The sequence below is a fragment of the Wasmannia auropunctata genome, unplaced genomic scaffold (genome assembly GCF_000956235.1).
Source record: "Wasmannia auropunctata unplaced genomic scaffold, wasmannia.A_1.0 LD335736.1, whole genome shotgun sequence".
NCBI lineage: Eukaryota > Metazoa > Arthropoda > Insecta > Hymenoptera > Formicidae > Wasmannia > Wasmannia auropunctata.
Genome location: NW_012027154.1, coordinates 313,269 through 330,565, shown reverse-complemented (window position 1 = coordinate 330,565; position 17,297 = coordinate 313,269). Strand labels below are relative to the sequence as shown.

At 36.0% G+C, this 17,297-nt stretch overlaps 4 protein-coding genes across 7 annotated transcripts; 1 reads left to right on the top strand and 3 right to left on the bottom strand.

Moving 5' to 3' along the window:
• Positions 1 to 27: 27 nt before the first annotated feature.
• On the top strand, positions 28 to 1,958 carry LOC105456244 (nuclear receptor 2C2-associated protein). Of its 2 annotated transcripts, XM_011700150.1 has the most exons (5): positions 28 to 205; positions 511 to 568; positions 705 to 795; positions 881 to 1,087; positions 1,686 to 1,958. In XM_011700150.1, the coding sequence occupies exons 2-5, from the start codon at positions 531 to 533 to the stop codon at positions 1,695 to 1,697; spliced, it is 348 nt and encodes a 115-aa protein (XP_011698452.1). In that variant the 5' UTR covers positions 28 to 205; positions 511 to 530; the 3' UTR covers positions 1,698 to 1,958. The 2 variants fall into 2 exon arrangements, with proteins under 2 accessions (XP_011698452.1, XP_011698450.1); XM_011700148.1 differs by lacking the exon at positions 1,686 to 1,958 and having other exon boundaries at positions 30 to 205; positions 881 to 1,241.
• On the bottom strand, positions 1,415 to 6,328 carry LOC105456245 (MAM and LDL-receptor class A domain-containing protein 1-like). The gene is made up of 10 exons (XM_011700151.1): positions 5,902 to 6,328; positions 5,414 to 5,605; positions 4,750 to 5,107; positions 4,217 to 4,393; positions 3,711 to 4,137; positions 3,086 to 3,430; positions 2,555 to 2,773; positions 2,056 to 2,447; positions 1,678 to 1,843; positions 1,415 to 1,605 (listed from the first exon to the last, which is right to left on the bottom strand). The coding sequence occupies exons 1-10, from the start codon at positions 6,312 to 6,314 to the stop codon at positions 1,559 to 1,561; spliced, it is 2,736 nt and encodes a 911-aa protein (XP_011698453.1). The 5' UTR covers positions 6,315 to 6,328; the 3' UTR covers positions 1,415 to 1,558.
• Positions 6,329 to 8,003: 1,675 nt separating this feature from the next.
• LOC105456243 (serine/threonine-protein kinase Nek4-like) lies at positions 8,004 to 10,877 on the bottom strand. The gene is made up of 6 exons (XM_011700147.1): positions 10,681 to 10,877; positions 10,494 to 10,584; positions 10,257 to 10,424; positions 9,534 to 9,694; positions 9,061 to 9,208; positions 8,004 to 8,846 (listed from the first exon to the last, which is right to left on the bottom strand). Exons 1-6 carry the CDS (start codon positions 10,743 to 10,745, stop codon positions 8,568 to 8,570), a joined length of 912 nt encoding a protein of 303 aa, XP_011698449.1. The 5' UTR covers positions 10,746 to 10,877; the 3' UTR covers positions 8,004 to 8,567.
• Positions 10,878 to 11,310: 433 nt separating this feature from the next.
• LOC105456241 (OTU domain-containing protein 5-A) lies at positions 11,311 to 16,956 on the bottom strand. Of its 3 annotated transcripts, none has more exons than XM_011700144.1 (12): positions 16,242 to 16,954; positions 16,045 to 16,143; positions 14,784 to 14,875; positions 14,496 to 14,620; positions 14,242 to 14,384; positions 13,996 to 14,151; positions 13,763 to 13,919; positions 13,470 to 13,681; positions 13,238 to 13,357; positions 12,999 to 13,154; positions 12,730 to 12,922; positions 11,311 to 12,209 (listed from the first exon to the last, which is right to left on the bottom strand). In XM_011700144.1, exons 1-12 carry the CDS (start codon positions 16,386 to 16,388, stop codon positions 12,049 to 12,051), a joined length of 1,761 nt encoding a protein of 586 aa, XP_011698446.1. In that variant the 5' UTR covers positions 16,389 to 16,954; the 3' UTR covers positions 11,311 to 12,048. The 3 variants fall into 3 exon arrangements, with proteins under 3 accessions (XP_011698446.1, XP_011698448.1, XP_011698447.1); XM_011700145.1 differs by having other exon boundaries at positions 12,122 to 12,209; positions 12,699 to 12,922; positions 16,242 to 16,956; XM_011700146.1 differs by lacking the exon at positions 12,999 to 13,154 and having other exon boundaries at positions 16,242 to 16,955.
• Positions 16,957 to 17,297: the final 341 nt, after the last annotated feature.

The following is a 17,297-nucleotide window of genomic DNA, read 5'->3' as shown; positions in this document are numbered from 1 at the left end:
GAATTTTTCGTCTACCTGTTTAGTCCAATCGCATCAAAGTAACAGCAATACAGGTTATATATCTAGTTCAACGAGTTCAGAAGACGGAGGAGGTTATGTTTAATTCTGAATTCGGAGCCTGTTTATTAAATCAACAAATTCAGAATACGGACTTTATTTAATTCGGAGTATTTAGAATAAATCTGTCTAGTCCAACGAGTCCAAAGTACGGGATCCGTTCAACATCGCAAAATTTCTTCTCAATACTCCTTTTTTTTTTAATCTAAGGTGAAATAAAGTTGATTCGAATAAACGAAGTCTCTCTTTCTCATTCTAACGTGATCATGTCAACCTGTTACATATCACGTGGTTAAATGTATGAGTAGTTTTGAGAATAGTGCAAGAGAGAATGAGAGAAATCAGGAAAATAACAGAAAATACAGCATTGGAGACTTGAGAAGAAATAAAGAACTATTCTCTGAAAAGAATTTTTCTCTAACTTTGCCGTGATATAATTATTTCTTTTTGTAGAAAAAAATAAGGATACCAATATGCCTACCCTGTTGACAGAAAAGAACTTCGAGTGTCGGTTAGTTTTATACAATAAAATAAAATAATAACAGTTATAAGAGAAATTTGCTTGCCATGTTTATAATATAAATGTTCTTCTAAATAAAATATATTACTAAAAGAATGCTTTAATAATGACTCGATATTTTATTCAGGGTGAGTTCTGTGCTAAACAAGAACGTTCAATCTTATGGAAAGATGTATATGTTTGATAATTGCAGCGAAACGTGTTGGAATTCGGATGCTGTAGGTAACCAATTAGTTTTTTTATAGTTTAACTTTTTATATTTAATGATATAATTTAATGTGACGAACAATATATACACGACAGGGAAGTCCACAGTGGGTTTTCATTAGCTTTGAAGAAGAATGCAGTCTTTCCAGCTTTGAGATAGAATTCCAAGGTGGATTTGCTGGAAAGAATTGTCATGTAGAGGCCGGTAATGATAAAAAGGAGCTGACAATTATCCAATCTTTTTCACCAGAAGATACGAACAAGTTACAGCGATTTAACTTGAAAAATCAGATTAGCGCCAAGGTTTTTAAATTTGTATTTAACGAAAGCACCGATTTCTTCGGCAGGATCATTATTTATAATTTATCGTTGTACTCATGATATCCTTTCTGATATCTTAGTTATAATTTTGTACGTTACAAGAAACATTCAATACAAATACAATTTCTATAGAATATTTCTATATTTATTTTAATAAAATTTACTTTATTATTATTTTTATTTTGTTTATAAGTTATAATAATGAAGCTTTTTCGCAAACGTTAGTTTAATTCGTTCAATTATATAAAGATTTTTTGTCACAAAGATAATTCTACAATACATTTTTTAAAATTAAAATAGTTTATTTTATTTATTTTATATAAAAATGATTTATTTTACTGTATTTGTAGTACAATTAAATATTATATAAATATAGCTGTTAAATATTGGGTAAAAATGATTCTTTCAACTTTAATAGAAACTTATTTCGCAATTACCACATAGTAATTTTTCTCATGTCTCGCTCTCGGTTTGAATCGGTTGAGCACTGGGTGGTCGAGCTAAGAAAAAAATACATATTTTTTAATATCAGCTTGATTCTATATGATGTTCTTTTTTTTCATTGGTCTTACTTGCGCAGGCTAGAGGCTGAAACTTTATGTCGTCGACAGCAAAGCCTCCGTTACTGGCGCTTCCCTCAAGAATAAGCCGATACGGAGTTCGCGCTTCAATCGCCACTTGTGCCGCCATCCAGACCGGTCGCGGATTATTCAATCCTTTGGCTGTTAGAGACCATAACTGAAATAATGAAATTAAAGGTTTAAAACAAGAGTGAACCATATTTATACTGTTTCGTAAAAAATGTTTATTTCATGCATTTGATATTAAGTTGGAAGTAAAGCAGAAGTTAAAATTTTTTTTATCTCTACCAAGGAATTTAAAGAACATGCAATAAGTAACATTCTGAATATTGTCATCAATATTTTATTCGGATTTATAACAACTCGTACCGGTTGCTCCTGTTCGCCCTCGTTCTCTCCCTCCTCGGCCTGTGCCTGTTCGGCAGGCATTTTTATCACTCGCAGAGTGGTGGACTCCTCTACGCCGAAGGCGACGAACCAAAAGGTGAAACATACGAACTCTTCGTCGGGCGAGGCGTTGATGACGGGCGATTGTAGCTGGACCTTCGTCGATTCCTTATTCGACGTGAAGATGTCGAAGAATACAAAATCGCCAGTCGCACCAAAGGTTCTGTCCAACAACTGGGCCGGTCGATGGGCCTGAAACGCACGCTGCCACGTCACCCCACGATCGTTATCGGAAATAGTAATGTTCTCCCAACCGCACAAATCCTTCTCGAAGCTGCAGTCTTCTGGGCGGACGACTGCGCTCAACGGTTTCACTGTAGATGTAAAACATAAAGATAATGCATAAAATGAGATAAGAAGATGAGTACTATACTCCAAAAGAAATAAATATTTTAGAAGAAAAAAAGGAGAAAATATTCACCACTGCAATTTCCGGTATAAAAGGCGATATCATCAATTCCTATGCTACCACTCGCTCTGTTCGGACCCCAAATACCCTCGAACACGATATTGAAGTCTGTGTTTTGATTGATGTTGGCCTGAGCGTAGCTCCAGGTGGGACCTTGATTATTGTACAATTGCCATATGGGTTTAGTTTTCGAACTATCACCCTCTGTTTGCACGTACACTCGCAAGACGCCTATAAAATTAAAAACGTTGCTCTTATTTTGTCGATAAATTCCATTTATGCAGCATATATCCTGAAAGAAATCAGGCTAGCAATAATTCAATCTGATTTCTTATATCATCTATTTTTCCTTGTAAAGATAGTATTATTTATTAGATCAATTAAGATTAAGAAATTCTGTGATTAAATCCTTAATTATTAAATAAGGAAAATGCCATAAATCTAAAACACAAAGTTTTAAATAAATTACAAAATTAATGATTTATTTCAAAGATATTCCATTCTGTCAGATAACTTTATTAATTTTCTTTTGAAAAACTCTACCTAAGCTGGGTCCTGTGGAATCGATGAAGGGCTCGAACATAAAGTACCAAAATGTGATGCAAAGCGCGTCTTGAGTACCCTTCATCGCTCGACTGACCAGCTGAGCGGTACCACCTCCAGATGCTCGCGGACCACCTCGAAGACGCGCGAGTCCCAGAAAATATTCGTTGCGTCGGTTAACTGTGTGTCCACTGCTGTACGGTTTCCTCTGATTCCTCGGGCCTAACACCTGAGTGGATGCCCTCTCCCATTCGACGCGATCCGGATCTCGCGAGTTGATCCATTCACATTCATCGAGCTCGAAGGTGCAATCCCGCGACACTGGTGCAGCCACTTGTGGTGACACTGTCAATCAATGCAGATGTTAGAAAATCAATCTGAATTAGATAATCATCGATATAATAAAAACTCAGATCTTAAATATATTTGGAGAGTTTTACAAGTAAGACTTCAATATATTTAGAGAGAAATACGATAAGACCGTCTTACATACTTTTAATTTAAAGAGAAGAGAGTCTCAATTCACTACATTTAATGTTCATAAGAAGTTTTACGCGAGCAAATGTTGAAATCTAATCTAATTTCTCGTTTCGACATAAATTTCAAATAATGTTCAAGAACCTACCAGGGCAAGCGCCTGGCCCATATGAAATTTCATCGATTGCGATATCCCCCATGCCGGTGATTCCTACTGACGCTTCAAAAACTAACTGATAATCGTCGAGCGAGCTGATCGTAACTTGCGACATGAACCAGGCGTTACCGGCGTTTCCGGACAGGCTCCAAATCTCTTGCAGCTGCGTGTCCGAGCTGCGAAAATGACGTAGGAATAACTTCAGATAACCGATGCCAGTTCCAAACATGTGAAACCAGAAGTGCATGCACATTGGTGCATCCGGCATTGTTGCCGGGAAGCTCGAACTTATGATTTTCGCCGTGTCGCCGGGTCTTCGCGGGAAGCTGGAATCGATGTAAGCGTAACCACCGGCTGTGGCGCGGTCGTTAGAGCTGTCCATCGCTGGACCGGTCGTGGGATTTCCGCTTCCGCGACTCTAAAAGTGTGCTTTCTCAAACTATCAACGTATAAACGCAGAATGATAAAATTGCGCTTAAACTTGGTAGCGTACTCACTATGGTCCAATCGAAATCATCTTCCGCATCGTTGTTCCAGTCGCAGAAGCCACCGGCAAAATTACAGAATCCAACGCACGACGTACCAGGCTGCAGATCTATGTCGTCGATAGCGATGTATCCGCGATATAGTCGCGACGGATCCGTGGAGTCCACTGGCACGCCTTCAATAACTATCTAAGTGTCAAGATTTCTTATTATTTTCTAGAGATATTTATAATTAATACGTAACAAAAGTTTGGCAAATTCCAATATTAATACGATAATTTTGCCAAACAAATAAATATAATAATATATTTGTAAATAAATTTTAATATCTTTGTAATATTAATTTATTCGTCAAATAATTATATCTTGGACAATTAATCGCTTCATTATTTAGATAAATTACACAAAAGCAATTGAAGAAAATTATAACCAGTTCCTATCAATTTAATTTTAACATAAGTGTAATTTTGATTCTCTGAATTAGCTATAGAATTTCATATTTACTGATTAAATCTGACCAAATCAAATGACAATAATATACCTACCGAGTGTAATTTAGGATAAGTATACAGTATTTGGGCCTGCTGCCACAGTCCGAGCGTGTAATACTGCGCGTGCCACAGTACGCGCTCTTCCATGGCGATTTCCGTCGGTTCACATGACACTGTGATATTTTCTACAGGCAGTTCCTCGGTCTGCTCCTTCTTAAACGAGAACTCATCCGTTCCGACGTGAAGCAGCACTCGTAGCCCCGCGATGCTGAGGCCGTCCATGGTGTATTTGAACATGAAGCAAGTGCCGGTGACCCCGGTGCTACCCAGCTGTGGACTGTGCAAAAGACCTCCGGGACTCTTAAACTTCAGGTCCCTCGTAGGTATGTGCGACGTCTCCAGAAAAGCGTATCTAACACATTAATGCATCCAAGATTATTAAATAGAACATTAAATGAAAAATATAAATGCAAAACTCACATTGTAAAAATATAAATGGTGTGTAATATACAAAGAAATATATGATTTCTTTATAAAAGAAGAAATTCATGCACAAGAAAAAATTCATGTAATTCACGTTTTGCGCTTCAAATTATAATCTAATATGATTGCGACGAAGGATCAGGAATTCTCTTCAATTCAATACTGAAGAAAATATGACTTTCGCTATATTTTTACTGTATAAATAGTAAATATCCTTCTCCAGCAGTTTTTTTACCCTCCCTCCATTGAGCCGCTCGTGGCATCGGTCGTTGGTCCACCCAACCAGTTCGTAGTCATACCAGTACCTGAAGTCCACTCCAAGGCACCATTACCATTTTGCCACTCGCAAAGTGGCATGGCTGGTGCTGGCCCGAAATCGCAGAAGACTTCATCGACGGCGACCGTTGGAGGTGGTGCAGTAGGAAATCTTACGAACGTAAAATTGCGGACAGCATATGAGATTAGTTGATTTCACAATTAATGTGTTCATAATATCTCTATATGATAATTGTATAAAAGTTTATCAAATTTATACTAATTGTAAAGTCATATTTAAAAAATCTAATTGAAATTAATTGAAAATATATAATTCTGTTGCATATTTATGTCCCTTGATTCGTGAAAAACACCTTTTTTTCACTTGTTATTCAACAGCTATCAGTGCCTGAATATTTTTGATACAAATGTTTCTGCTGATATTCTATGTAAAGCTCTAAAAGCAACCTTTGTGTTGAAGGGTTTCTTTGAGCCAGTGTTGTGGGCTGCGGAGATCTGGGTGGTAAAGACCTTTCCGTGGTGAAAGGCGCGGTGCTGCGAGTCGGTAGGATATCCGGCTTGCCTGGCCACTGCCTGGGTTCGATGCGCTCTACTTCATCCAGCGGTTCGCGGTCGCGATCGACGGAATTGATGGGGGATCGCCCTGAATCGATCAAATCGACGGATTCCGGGCCGTCAACCGCGACGCCAGCATTTCTCCAGACGGAAGCGTAAGTAGAGTTTGCAGCATCCATGAGATCTATTTGCTCTCCGCGCATCGCGTTCAAGGCAGTTGGAGGGTACCAAGTCATGCTCCACGAAGGATACGAGCAGCAGCTCAATATCAAAATCCACCATATATCTGGATACGTGGACATCATGTCCGGATAATCGTATCCGATTATGCTTCTTGAATTTATTTTGTCTGCGAAGAACGAGTGAATTAAAATTCAAAAAATTCAAATAAAAAAGAAATTGCCAATATGAGCCGACACAGAATTTAAATGTGTATAAACTGTATATTAATACAAATATATACAAAAATTATAAACGTTTCGAACCTGCTTTAGATCTTCTTCGGTGCGATTAATAATATATATTAAAACAATGAGTCGCAGTGGCAAAAATTCATCCCGGAGTAAAGATTTGGGCCATATTAAAATTTCAGATAATTAATAGTAAAAACGTGGTCCAATTTAGAGAGTCCAGTATAATAAAACTATAATAGTCGATATTCATGCTAAAGAAGATCCAAAGCAGTGTTGAAACGTTTATAATTTTTTAATCTATTTGTGTTAATATACAGTTATACATATTTAAATTCTATGTCGGTTCATATTGGCAATTTCTCTTTTATTTGATTTATTTCATATTGAATCCTACTTTCTAATTTAATTTATTAAAAAATTCAATTCGCGAGATCTTGTTACAAAATTTTAATTTCTTCATAATTTTGATTTTTTATAAATTATATTAAGAAATTAAATTTCTTTCAATTTTCAACAAATATTTAATTGATATTAATATCAATAGCTGTAAAAAAAGATTAAAATTAAAAAATTTGTACCTTAAAAACTTTAAAATTCTTAACCATGCTTCTACCTTCTTCTATTTTTTATCTATTTATTTCAAATTATTTCTGTCAGCAGCTAGATGTTAAAAAGTATATATAAAAAGTAGATCTTTTATAACTAAAATTTCACATTAAAATGAAGTCTTATTCTCTCTGTTCTTTGAATATATTATTCGGAAAAAAGAACAGAGAGAAAATGAAGTATTTCAAAATAAAATAAAATCTAAATATCTTAGATTAAATATTTTTTAATTTCACAGAATAAATTTCTTGTAATTTCTCTCTTAATCACTTATTTTGCACAAAACTTACACTCCGATGCACGTGTCATGTATCGTCCACTATTCGATCATCAGGATCCTGCAGATACGATGGTCTTGACATGGAGTTTGTTCGATAGAATTCTTATCTCACTAAAAGGATAAGTAATAACAATTTTATATAAAAATGCTAATATTGATATTAAATAGAATCGTCAATAAACCAAAAGGTTGCAAGCGCCGATTAAAATTATATCCTCAATTTATAAAATCTTAGAAATCTAAATAATTTTTAAATAACTTTAAATATGTATCTAAAATTAGACTTTACCTATTACAGATTTTCAGTTTGTTCTTGCACACTAAGCACTTTTCTATACCTTCGGGAGGATTCTTTCAATTCTTTCACATTGTACCAATGTCACGAGAAAGAGTTTGGATGACAGTAACAAGCCCGACAGAGCTATATCTGTACTAACGAGATGCGAACCGTACGGTTTTCCGCAGAATCACCACATGGGCATGAAACGAACCGGTATACACACAGTTCCGGCCTTAGCTTCCGGTTACGCATCCCGCGTGTTCGGGGGAGCCCGATCGCAATTCGTCGAACAATGAAAATTCCATCGAGGCAGAATGCCGTAATAACAAGATTAAAATCTGACCGTTTCCACAGGCGGCAAATCGGTTCCGCGTATCGCTTCGCAAACGACAGGTATTCAATTATAACTCAGGCGTGATCAGTACGTTCATCGTTCATTATTTAATTTTCTCCCGACAATTAAAATTAATACAGAGCATCATTAAGTTAATATTTCTATACAACAAAGAGCTTGCGCATCGTGAATACGTTATACATTGCAAGACATGAGAAGTTACTTTAAACTCAATCGCGCTTTATCTATAAAAGTCCTATAAAGGGTCATTAGAAAAGAGATTATACAATAATATGTCATCTAAATAAAAAAAAATATATCTTCATGTTCCTGCATAACTCAAAAACTTTTGGAAATGTCACTGCATAAAAAATTACAAAAAATATTAACAATCATATATATAATGTAAACTTATTATCTCATGTTTTAAAAAAAGATAATTTCATATATAAATTTAAAAAAATGTTTAAGCTATGCGAGATTCAATTGACATGCAACAAAGATCGCTTTTGCGTTAAGTCCTAGTTAACACTTTCCTAAAATTATTTGAAACGCGTTTTCATTTTATAAAGCGAATTCCTGTATGCAACAATATCATTTACCGATTCCTCTTTTCATAAAAGATTCATTAAAATGTCATGTCGATCAAATTTTTTTTGGCGGATTCAGAAATTTTAAGAAAATATGCGGCCCAAAATTCTCACGTTCTCGTTCGGCGAGATTAATGTCACGTCCAAGATTCAGATACACTCGAATGATGTAAGGGACAAGAAAGGGACAAAGGACGAGCTGATCAGTGCGGGGTCGACACAAACTGTTCTTCCTTAGCATCTTCGATATCAGATTCACAATAGACGCTGACATCCACTGCGGTAAAGGCTGCGGCGGGCTATTGTGCACTAATTTCGTAATTTCCGCTAGATTCTGAAATGGTAATCGAGAGGATATTTATTTCGTAAAGAAGGACAAATGTGAGCAATCCAAATATTTTATATGTAAAAATGTCTTCAATATTCTTTGCATTTAAAAAAAATCTTGCTTTTCATAAACATGCTCCATGTACAATATTACTACTTATGTATAAAGTGCTGTTACTTTACATCTTGACTATGTCTCGCCGTTAATTAATTTAATTTACCGTGGCCGGGAATGGAAATCTCTTTGAAACCATTTCATACAGTATAACGCCCATGCTCCATATATCACACTTAAGTTCGTACGGCTGTAAACTCAGCACTTCCGGAGCCATATAATAATAAGATCCTGCATGACAAGTTATCGTGTCTCTACGGAATTAAAAAAAAATCAAATTTGTACATGATAGAATAAAGATTGTTGATTTGAATAAATTACATAATATCATAATTGGAATGCACTTCAGTGATGCTTATTATAGTTTCAAAATAGCAGCGCTATTCTGTTGCAATGCTGCAATTAACGCGGCGTCTACAATAAGACGTAAGATTTAAGAAAATTTTGACCAATCATAACCGATTATTCATTCCACGTGAAAAAGAATAATCGATTGTAATTGACTAATTTTCTTAAATAAGTTTCATTGTAGACGCAGCTTAAAGTAGAATTCGTTAAAATTGACACTCCAATGCATACTCTTGCAGATTTTTTGAGAGACCAAAGTCACCAATCTTAACAATGTCTCCGCGGCTACCAGTCAGCATGATATTTTCTGGTTTTAGATCTCGATGAAGAATTTTGTTTGAGTGAATGTGATGTACTCCTAAAATAACTTGCGAAAACAGGTACAGTGCGTCCTAATAAAAATATTTTTTTTTAATACTCTTTTCTACAATTAATGTATCTATTTTTATAAAACATTTACATTTTTATAAAATAAAAAATTATTACATTTTTAAAACATACTCTATTTTAAAAAATCGATAGAAAACGATAGAAAACTATATAATCGTTTTTAATCGTAGTTATGAACCATAAAAAATTTATCATGAATAAACAATTTATTATGATAACGTTTTAATCATTTATTCATGACAAATTTCATCAAAACGGTATAAAAAACAATAAGTTATTATAGAAATTCTATTGATATTTCAAAGATTAAAATCGCTTTTATCAGATAATGATAGAAAACGATAGGAAACGATATTTTTTTCGGAATAGAAAAAGTGGAACGATAGATATGATAGATAACTATATAATATAAAATATTTAGCAGATCCTGTCGGTTCCCATCATTTTCTATCGATTTTTTTTAACGGAATACTTTATTAATTGTAAATATTGATTGCAAAAGAAGTGTCTTTCTTGATAATATTAAGATTACAAGTATCAAAATGGTCTACAATGGAAAATTACCTCCTCCGTAAGTGGTATTTCTCGTTTTTCTAGCAAATCGTTCAGAGTACATCGAGTTGCATATTCCAGAAGAATATAGCTGTAATTGTTAATTTTCCATGCTCCATAATAAAACACTATGTTTGGATGTCTCAATTTTTGTAAGCATCGTATTTCTCCTAGTGTCCTCTGAATTACGAAACATATGTTGAATTTCGCGTTTTACTTCGATAAAATCGATATTGTGCAATTATATACCTCAGAAGGCGAGTGGTTTACTGCATTTAAATCTTGGACTTTGATAACAAATGGCTTTAAGTCTTTCTTCCTTCTCACCAAGTACACAATTCTAAAAGTACACATTATTCCGTAAAATCCAATTTGTAATATACATACATTTTGTACACATGTAGTTGTAGTAAATTTATTTCAAATAATAGTATACCCAAATGTTCCCTTTCCGAGTATGCTTTCGAACGCGTAGTCTATGTAATCTATGTGCACGTCCATCTTCGCTTTCACAAAGTAACAAACTGAAGGTTTAAAGTGAAATTGAATTTCATCTAAGACAAGAGAAAATATTTCGACACGTTCTACCTTTTGAAGGACTAGTCGGCTTGTTATGATAGACTATATAAATATAAGTTTTTTCACAAGAATATACGTATATATGTGTGTGTGTGTGTGTGTGTGTGTGTGTGTGTGTGTGGGGGGGGGGGGTGTATGTATGTACGTATATATGTATATGTATGTATGTATAATTTTTCTAATTTAAACAATATAGATTTATATCCTGCTTACACAATATAAAGGATAATTATTGCTCAAAGGAGTTTTAAAGAATTTGAATAAGTATCAAAAGTTTTGAAAATTTATTTTCCATATTAAATTATTAGTTTAAACTCTGAAAGTCTTCAATCTTATTAAGAAAAAAAAAAACACTTTTAGACATTTATGTCTCACTTATACTAAGAACTACATACTATTAAATTATTAAACTATATAAAAAAATCTTCAATTAAATTCTTGTTAAGAAATATTTGGTCTAAATTTTAAGATTAAAAAGATAAGGATATCTCAAAAAAGGCCTTTTTATTATTTATATATCTTACTTATACTATGACATTCACGATACTTAGACGATAAGTTAAATGTCGACAAATTAAAATTACAATTAAATGATGTTTTATTTATATTCCTTTTTTTACAAATAATGCAATGCAGATTTCTCTAAAGCGTTGTGACCTAAACTATATTAAGAGAAAACATCACAAATATCAAACGATATATGTTCTGCCTAAATGAACTGCATAATTTATGGTGAAACAGATGTCAAACTCCTCAGAAGGAGTATAACATAGATAGCGATCATGATAGCGATTAGGTTATTATAATAAAAACAAAAAATTTGTCTCTTTGTTACAGTAATAATTTGGAAAAAAATTGATGTAGATTATTTTCTATAATAATATAAAGGTACCCACAACGGAAAACAAGATACGCAGCTACTTCGTAAGTGTTAACAAAGCGTCTAACGATTATAACGTACGTACTCGTGGAAAGTCTCATACGTATGTTACATGTTGTGTTGAGATAGAGATAGAGAGAGAGAGAGAGAGAGAGAGAGAGAGAAAGACGAAGAGAAACAATGGAAAGGGAAACCAAATAGTAATTATTGCAACATTTACTCACGGATAAGAAAGCAAATCGCTTTATGTCCTAGCACAATACGGGATTAGATGATATTGCAATATATAAATGTATATATCTTTTACTCTGATATCTTTTGAACTTTGTCGTTGCCGACCGCATTTCAAGAATTGTTAATAGAACTGTTACTAGACTCTATCGTATTGGCGCTATCGTTTCCGGCGGACGCAGACACGCGTGACTGCTTCAGATTATCCAAGTACTCTTGTTGTGACGTTGCCAACACTTGTGAAAGTATTTGGCTATCTTCCCAATCCGTCAGACCTAGGAAATTAGAAATTGACGAACGTTACTATACAAAATTCTTGTCAGTTTAATGCAGAATTTCTCTAGAAAAAAAAATTCTTGATTAATATTTAATCCAAGTGGATAATCAACTGTAAATTTAAATTAGATTAAATTAAGAAAAAAATACAAAAGTTATAGCGCAAAATAACATTTTAAGTAAAGCTTATCTTCTTTTATTTACATTCAATTTAATTTTAACGTAATTTTAAATAAGAACTATATATATATATATATATATATAGTTCTTATTTAAAATATATATTATATATATATTTTATATATAATAATTATATATATATATATGTGTGTGGTTTTATTCCATTAAAATTTAAAAAATTACATTAAAATTAAGTTAAACATAAGTAAAATATATATATATACATATATACAAAATATATATTAATATCCATCGCACAAAAATATCAAACTTATAAATAAAAGTTTTCTTTTTTTTTAAATACCTACAGTTAAATGATTTGAGAGAACACATTCTCACCAAATACTTCAGGAGGAAGGCGATTGAACAATGAAATATCGGGTGACGCATTCGCTTCCTTGCTGCTTCCCGGTACAGGCTCTTGTGGCATCATTTTCACTTCAAAATCCGATGGCAGATGGGATATGCTAGAGCCTTGAGTAGTAGACTGATGCTGCGGCGATCTCTTGTTATATCGTACCGCATCGCTGACCTAATGATCACAACAAACGTCTCTTATGTACGATATCTTAGACTTTCGTCGCCAAGAATAAAAGCCAAAAACGGACCTTTGGAGAATTACGTAAATTATCTTGGCTAGTTTGTGTCGTAGTCGGAGAAGAGGTATGGCTACGCTGTTGTCCACGACCTCCATGTGAATGAAAGTGTGAATGATTATGTTGCGCGCTCGTAACTGTGCTCGTACTGCTACTACTGGCTGATCGCTTGATTCAAAAGTCGTGACTGAGTCTTTTCGCTCCAATAAAGAGAGTAACTGATAAACGATTACAATTAAATTTTTACTTACTGCCTTACGCATCTCATTATCGCGCAACCACTGCAAATAACTTTCTCGAGCTACTTGTTCCTCGATAGCCTCATTAGTCGCCTCCCAATCGGTAGCTTTTATTTTATCCTCCAGCATTGTCTTTTCGTAAAAAAAAAAAAAAAAAATCGAAATGTATTAGAATACCTTTCGAATATTTCTTAAAATCAAACAAATTCACTTGCTCCCGTTTACGGATCTTATAACGATTTACCTGTTCGATATGCAATTCCTCACTCTGACGAACCGCATCCGATATCAAAGCGCGATCAGCAGAACCAGGATTATATGATGGTAAACCAAGTCCAACACCTATAGTAGCTTTAAATGGGTCAACTATACTGTTGTAATGACTGCCACGTTGATACGACAGTCTGATTGGTTCATTATCACTTTCCACCATAGTATGAAAAATATTGATAGGTTCTGTTAAAAATAAAAAATGGTTTGATAAAAAGATCAAGAGTTCGACACGAAAAACCCTACAATAAAAATAAAAGAACGTACCAGTGCTATAACAATATAATTGGATACTACGATTGTACATTTCCGACATAGCTTGCATTTCTATATGATTTCCATGCACAGACTCTTGTCTTTTCCTGTCTACATAGGTGCTAAAATCTTCCGCCACAAAATGCGAGAAAAATTCCTGATTGGAAGCCTGAAAGAAACGTAATTTTCGTCAGATTGCACTGAAATATAGCGCAACGTTATCCCATCTGGTACTACACACTTACAATATAATCCATGCAGTGTTTCCGTACGATTCCATGCATCTCCTGATCGCCGTAAACCTGATCTGCCACCGCCCTAAATAAACAAGCTCCGTCCTCCGCCATTTTCTTCAGCATAAGCCCCTTTTTCTTGAGACGTTTCTCAAACCACCTGTCCTTCTAGATTGTCACAGACATGGAATGTAATTAGCGTTAGATAACGCATTGTATTTTACACGAAACATTGGATTTATTGCTAGCGATACTCACCTCCTGCCATTCGGCTAACGTGTAATTATTCTCAGTACGGCCTGTATATTCATCTCCGCTGTTGTAGCCGTTCGCCAGCTCGTGCTCCTCATTCGAGGCATTCCCGCCGATGCTCACTCTTCCACTTACGCTAGAATCCGTGCCTAAATAAATCGAGACTCATTATCTCACGTTTCCGCATTTACAAACGCGCGTGGGGTTACATTTTGGTGGCTGGTGACTCGCTACGCGGGTTGAAAAAAGACTTTCGTTACCTTGCGGCCCGTTGCAAGAAGCAGCAGGTGGAGTAGCCTGCCTCTCGCGCTCTCTTTCTCTCTCCCTTTCCCTGCCTCTATCCCTCTCTCGTTCGCGCTTTGCGCGCGAAGGTCTACCAATACAGCTATTAAAAGATTAGTAGATCCCTTATTAAATACAAGCATAAACCTACACTGTAAAAGCGTGCAAAATTTCCTTTTGTATAGCCTATCTTACGTAAATTACATAATGACAAGTGGATTTTATAACATCCATTTTTTTTGCCCTTTGCGCCATTTTTCAAATACCTGTGTGGACTGACTCTCTGTCTGTGACGTTTACCATGACTCGGGCCACTCCCATCTTCAAAATGTTTGTCGTCGCGGCGGTCAACGTTTATCTGTAATAAAAATATCATGGGTTAGCTATTATTGACTGTGTTACAGCATGCATCATATGTATATTTATATAGCTCCTAGCTTTTTTTCATCCAAGTAAATATTATATCGTTCATGCAACGTTAATTCTTTCTCTGGTGGTTGCTATTCGTTCATCCCACCAACGTTATTCAACAGTTGATGTTTACATTCGCTGCCGATGCACAAGATGATCTAAACTGCGATCGGAAAGCACTATTGTGTCATTCTATCTTTATCATTCATTAGACGTAAAACAAAGATAGAATGATGCAATAGCACTGGGCTGCGCTCCAAAACTTTTACTCTAGTTCTAAGAATTAGAAAAAGATAAATTAAACCGAGATTACAGTCCTGCATTGTAAAAATGGGCTTAGGAAAATTAACTCACACAAGCCTGTATTTATCGCCGATTCTTATTAAGATGGTCTTAAAATAACCGACTATGAAAACTGGCCAATCCCTAAAGAGTTAACTCTCTTAGAGTCAATTTCACTACTTCTGATTAACTTACTGACTGATTAAGATCAATCGTGATTGATCAATTTTGAATCAGTATTCTGTACTTCTTAACGATTGTTATGTTGTTGTTCATCCTTTTTTACCATATATCTGTTCAACAACAATTACCAATTGTGTCGTTAAGAGATATAGAATAGCGGACTTTTACATAACTTTTGTAAATAATTTTTAACGAGTTTATTATCATTATAATTATGTTGTGCAATTTTTTCCTATATATTATACCTGTGCAACAATATAATGATAACGAATTGTTAGGAATTATATACAAAATTAATACACAGCTTCAGTTTTGCTTAACAACAAATGCAGTTAATCAATTCTAATGGAATAATCGATCAGTTAATTTAATCGAAGACGATGAAATTGGCTCTTGGAGTAAAATTTTTGGAACGTAACTGTGACAGCGCGTTTCCCGAACGCAGCCCTACACAAAAGGTCTGTTTTCCATTCCTGCGCTGGACCGTACCAGAACTTTCTTTCTCTTCACTTTTACCAAACGTGAAACATATACCATTTCACTGCAAGCGCAAAGAGAGTGTGTGTACACTAATTCAGGTATAGAAAACGGACCCGACACCCGAGAGACAATATCCAAAAAAAAAAACAAAGGAAAAAGGGGTGTAATCACCTCGTACGAGTTGCCGGTCAACACGAGGGAACCGCTGTGGGATCCGTGATCGCTTTGGACTCCGTGCAGATCGACGGCGAAGCCGCTGGTGCCCCGTACCTAGGTCAGCGAGTTGGCAAAACTTCTGTTTTAGAACCTGCTCCTCTTTTAAGCAGAGAGACAGAGCAAAGTCCGGAAACCAGGTTTCCGACTCTCACCTGATAAGGACTGTTCGGGAGGGCGATGCTGCCGGAACTGTGCTCGTTCTGCACTACCCCGTGATGGACGTCGACCTCGGGTCCGGCGCCTCCCTCGCGCGTCCTGTCCTTCGGCGCATTCGCCTTCTTCTTCGATAAAATTGTCATGATCTCGAACGATCAATTCCCGTGTGTGTGTCTTTATCTCTATCTCTGTCTCTCTTTCTCTCGCTGCGCTCTCGCTCTGCTCACTCTCTTTCGCTCTATCTTGTCCTCGTATGCGGTGGGTGCGCTACGTGGTGCGAATCCGCTCGCGCGATCGTTTTGCTACGCCGCGTCACCCGCGTGCAGCGACAATCCGCTCGCCCTCGCGATCGCCCGTGTGAGAGAGCACCGTTCAGCGCACCTATTACTTCTTTTTCTCTCTCTCTCTCTCTCTCTCTCCTCACAGAGACGAATGGAGCTCCGCGCGCACCTTCCGCGCTCTCCCTCACGTTCACGACGTTCACGTCGATGTCGTTGCGTCACTCGTACGGCGAGAAGCTTCGGTCAGGGATGACGTCGTTCCACACGGCCGTCGCCGTGCACATGCTCGAGCGAACGCGACACACGATGCTCGTTGATCGCTGCTATGCCTGGAATGTTTTGTCAGTCAGCCATATTCACCCAAAGTCGTCTCGACTTCGAAGAATGTGGGCACTGGCGAGCAGGCGCGGACTACGCAGAGAACCGCGGCGTGTGTGATTAGCGTAATTCCCTATCAATCTCTAGATCATAGTTTTGGGGGGAGGGGGGGAAGGTGGCGAATGTGGCGACTTGGCGAGACTGATGAGAAGGCCGAAAAGTCGTCACCTCGCTTCTTTTCGAAATAATTGTTTCTTCATTAAAAATATTTATTCCCTTATTATTTCTTTATTCCTTATTCTTTAATTTTTTTTAAATATATACCGCCACGTTGATAGAAAAGTGACCAATTAAGTCAAAACTGGCATTTTTTTGAAAAAATGAATTAAAGGAAATCGATCCGGAAGTTTGATTGATTTCCTCTCGTTATCTCACAAAATTGCCAATTTTCTA